This window comes from Triticum urartu, chromosome 5A (assembly GCF_056163025.1).
Source record: "Triticum urartu cultivar PI428250 chromosome 5A, HENAU_Tu73, whole genome shotgun sequence".
Lineage (NCBI taxonomy): Eukaryota > Viridiplantae > Streptophyta > Magnoliopsida > Poales > Poaceae > Triticum > Triticum urartu.
The window spans coordinates 488,819,732-488,822,781 of record NC_141877.1 but is presented as its reverse complement, the minus strand read 5'-3'; the positions used below and the strand labels follow the sequence as shown (position 1 = coordinate 488,822,781).

Genomic DNA, 3,050 nt, shown 5'->3' with positions numbered 1-3,050 from the left:
TGCTTTTCTCTGAGACAAGAGGATACTAGTACAGTCAATTGACCAAGCTAATGCACCTACTTAAACAAATTAAAATAGTACTCCCTGTATAAAGACATATAAGAGCGTTTAAATCAAAATCTAAAATGTGTAGTATGTAGCCAAAGTAGGAAAAATGCGTTGTGTGCTTCCACACTCAGCTTGGGAGACAGAAAAGAGAAAGGGGCTCCAACCTATCAGATTAAAACACCCCAGCCCCTCCCCCATCCCACAAAAATTTCCTATCAATCAACTAAAATCATATATGATGGGCATCTCCTCCATTATTAATTTCCATCCTACAACAAGAGACATGGGGGCCCTTTCTCAACACTGCCCACACTGCCATCTTCCCCATTAATAGAGATGCAGTGATGATTTGGTCTTATCATGCATCTCTCTCCCACTTCCTCTCTCTCTCTCTCTCTCTCTTTCTCTCTCTCTCTCTCTACCATTATACCCCTCCCCAACTTTTATATAAACCGGCAGGAGGGACATCAAGGAGCCAAAAACTTGCTGTTGGCTCTTCTCTGAACCCCTCCTCCTTGCCAAGAAAACCTCATCTCCAACACAAGGGTAGCTAGCTAGCTTGTGGCTGTTGGGCAATGGCAGGATTCTCACACCTCCCGCAGCAGATGGAGTATGGCCTCACCAATGCCGGCAGCTTCTTGCTCTGCCATGGCAACCCTGAGGACGCTCCAGCAGCAGCAGCAGCCTCACGGGAGGGCTCATCTGTGGTTCTTGACACCCCTCTTGTGGCCACTGCTTCTGTGGAGAAGAAGAGGAAGCCCAAGGAGGACACTACCAGCCTCAACTCTGCCCACTCCAAGGTACCATATGTATAGCAGATTTATTGAACCTTCTATGTTTGTTCTGAAACACATTCATTTAGCAGTACACATGTTGCTTATGGATAGTATTGTTTGTGACTGAAAAATAATTTAGGAAACCAAGGAGAGTACTAGGAAGAGGGGAGGCAAAAAGCAGGGCAAGGAGATGGATGATGATGAGGAGGAACCAAAGGGGTACATCCATGTGAGGGCAAGGAGAGGGCAGGCAACAGATAGCCACAGCCTTTCAGAGAGGGTACTACTGGTGTTCTTCACTATATTTTCTCTTGTGTGGTTGTAGCTATCTTAGCTTGGTTTTTGGGGCCTATTTTTGTTACTCATATGCTGTGGCATTTTGTTTTCTTGCTTCAGGTGAGGAGGGAGAGGATCAGTGAGAGGATGAGGATGCTGCAGTCCCTGGTCCCTGGCTGTGACAAGGTTGTAAGTTAGTTGACCACTCCTAATTAGAATCACCACTGCACTTGAAATAACTTGTTGTGCGTGGGGTACTAACTTTAGAAGGAAAAATGTGCACTGCTTTGTGTATAGGTCACTGGTAAGGCTCTCATTTTGGATGAGATCATCAACTATGTGCAGTCACTGCAAAACCAAGTTGAGGTACTGAAGTTAGAAAAAAACTATCAATATTTATATAGGGAAAGCACTTAAGCCTTGGAGATGTCTTTAGTTAATTAACAAGTTCTCATTTGCCATTCAGTTCCTGTCCATGAGGATTGCTTCCCTGAGCCCTGTGGTGTATGGTTTTGGCATGGAGAGTGAGGCTGCCTTCAGTGACCAATCACAAGTATGAGTTAATCAATATGCAAGCTCAAATATATATATGATCATTGTGATAGACAATATATTTTTCTCAACCTTTCTTATTAAAAAACTTGCACATTTTGGAAATAACTTTGTTGTTTCAGAAGATTGAAGGCATGTTCCATGACGCAGCTGCATTACCTACTGGTCCTCCCATGAACAGATCATCTAGCCCAGCTCCATCTCAGGCCATGATGGACACCGGCACCTCCTCCTCCTCCCCAACCTACTCACTTCAAGGCACCCAGGTTTGGCCACTTTCTCTCTCCAGAGATCTACATGATCGATCATTCAGGACCCAATTCCAAAGCACTGTTCAATGTACATGCCTGCCGTGCTGAATGAGGCTGCCCATGTGTGCATGATTTTCCAGGACAACGGCAGCAGCAGCAGCAGCTACATGATGCAAACAGTAGGTGAGCCGAGGCACGAACTGTTCAATCAAGTGGTGTTCAGTAACTACATGTGCTCCTTCCAGCAGTGAAAGGAAGGACCCTACATTTGACAACGTCTAGGTAAAGTGACATGATTATGCACTTAAGTTTCAGTAAAAGTAGGCATCATACCACTGTGAAATCAAAATTAACCACTAGCACCATGTGGAATGCATACAATAAAAAAAATTACAGTAATTTTTAGTACAGTACTTGATGCTCTCTCTTTTTTGGATTTGTGATTAGCAGGGGAGGAAATAATGCTGGCCAGAGTGGTGACTGAACTGAAGCACCAGATGAGTTTGAGATGTTGGATGATCTAGTGATCCATCCCCTTGTCTGGTGGCATGCATGCAGCAGTAGAGATCAGTGAAGTACTAGCAACTAGAGTTATTAATTGATTAGCAGTAGAACCAGAGAGGCTTGTGTTGTACTAGTAGCTAGCATCTTTCCAAGTGATGCCTTGCCATCGCCCGTTGTACTCTACTAGCTTAGACAAAAGATGTTTATGATTGGATCATTTGTTTATATAAAAGAGGGCCATTTCTGCTGTGACAAACGACAATTGACTCTTGGACAAAAACAGTCTCAGTTCATTTCACTTCTGAACATACAGTTTGATCATTTCAGCTCTAATATTTACACCCTTCGGTCCTTTTTACTTCGCATATTAGGTTTGTCCGAAGTCAATTTCATCCAACTTTGACCAAATATATAAAAAAAATTATAGACATTCACATAACACCACCAATATCATTAGATTCATCTTGGAATATATTTTCATATTATATTTATTAGATGTTATAGATGCTAATAATTTCTAATATAAATTTGGTCAAATTTAGCAAAGTTTGACTTTCGGCAAATCCAATGTGCAGAGTAAAAAGGACCGGAGGGAGTACATGCACCTAGCTACTTGTAAAATTCTAGTATAGTATGTATACCA

The 3,050-nt window shown here is 42.5% G+C and overlaps 1 protein-coding gene across 3 annotated transcripts; it reads left to right on the top strand.

Moving 5' to 3' along the window:
* The first annotated feature begins 507 nt into the window (after positions 1-507).
* On the top strand, positions 508-2,663 carry LOC125531042 (transcription factor BC1). 3 transcript variants are annotated; one of them, XM_048695453.2, is made up of 8 exons: positions 508-848; positions 964-1,104; positions 1,221-1,286; positions 1,398-1,466; positions 1,567-1,653; positions 1,778-1,918; positions 2,044-2,185; positions 2,354-2,663. In XM_048695453.2, the coding sequence occupies exons 1-7, from the start codon at positions 624-626 to the stop codon at positions 2,152-2,154; spliced, it is 840 nt and encodes a 279-aa protein (XP_048551410.1). In that variant the 5' UTR covers positions 508-623; the 3' UTR covers positions 2,155-2,185; positions 2,354-2,663. The 3 variants fall into 3 exon arrangements, with proteins under 3 accessions (XP_048551410.1, XP_048551409.1, XP_048551408.1); XM_048695452.2 differs by having other exon boundaries at positions 510-848; positions 1,775-1,918; positions 2,351-2,663; XM_048695451.2 differs by having other exon boundaries at positions 512-848; positions 1,775-1,918.
* The last annotated feature ends 387 nt before the right edge of the window (positions 2,664-3,050 follow it).

Excerpts from the sequence above, each read along its gene's own strand:
- LOC125531042 (XM_048695452.2), top strand. The coding sequence starts at position 624 with ATGGCAGGATTCTCACACCTCCCGCAGCAGATGGAGTATGGCCTCACC. Across the intron at positions 1,467-1,566 it reads CACTGCAAAACCAAGTTGAG|TTCCTGTCCATGAGGATTGC; the intron begins GTACTGAAGTTA and ends TTTGCCATTCAG. Across the intron at positions 1,919-2,043 it reads ACTCACTTCAAGGCACCCAG|GACAACGGCAGCAGCAGCAG; the intron begins GTTTGGCCACTT and ends ATGATTTTCCAG.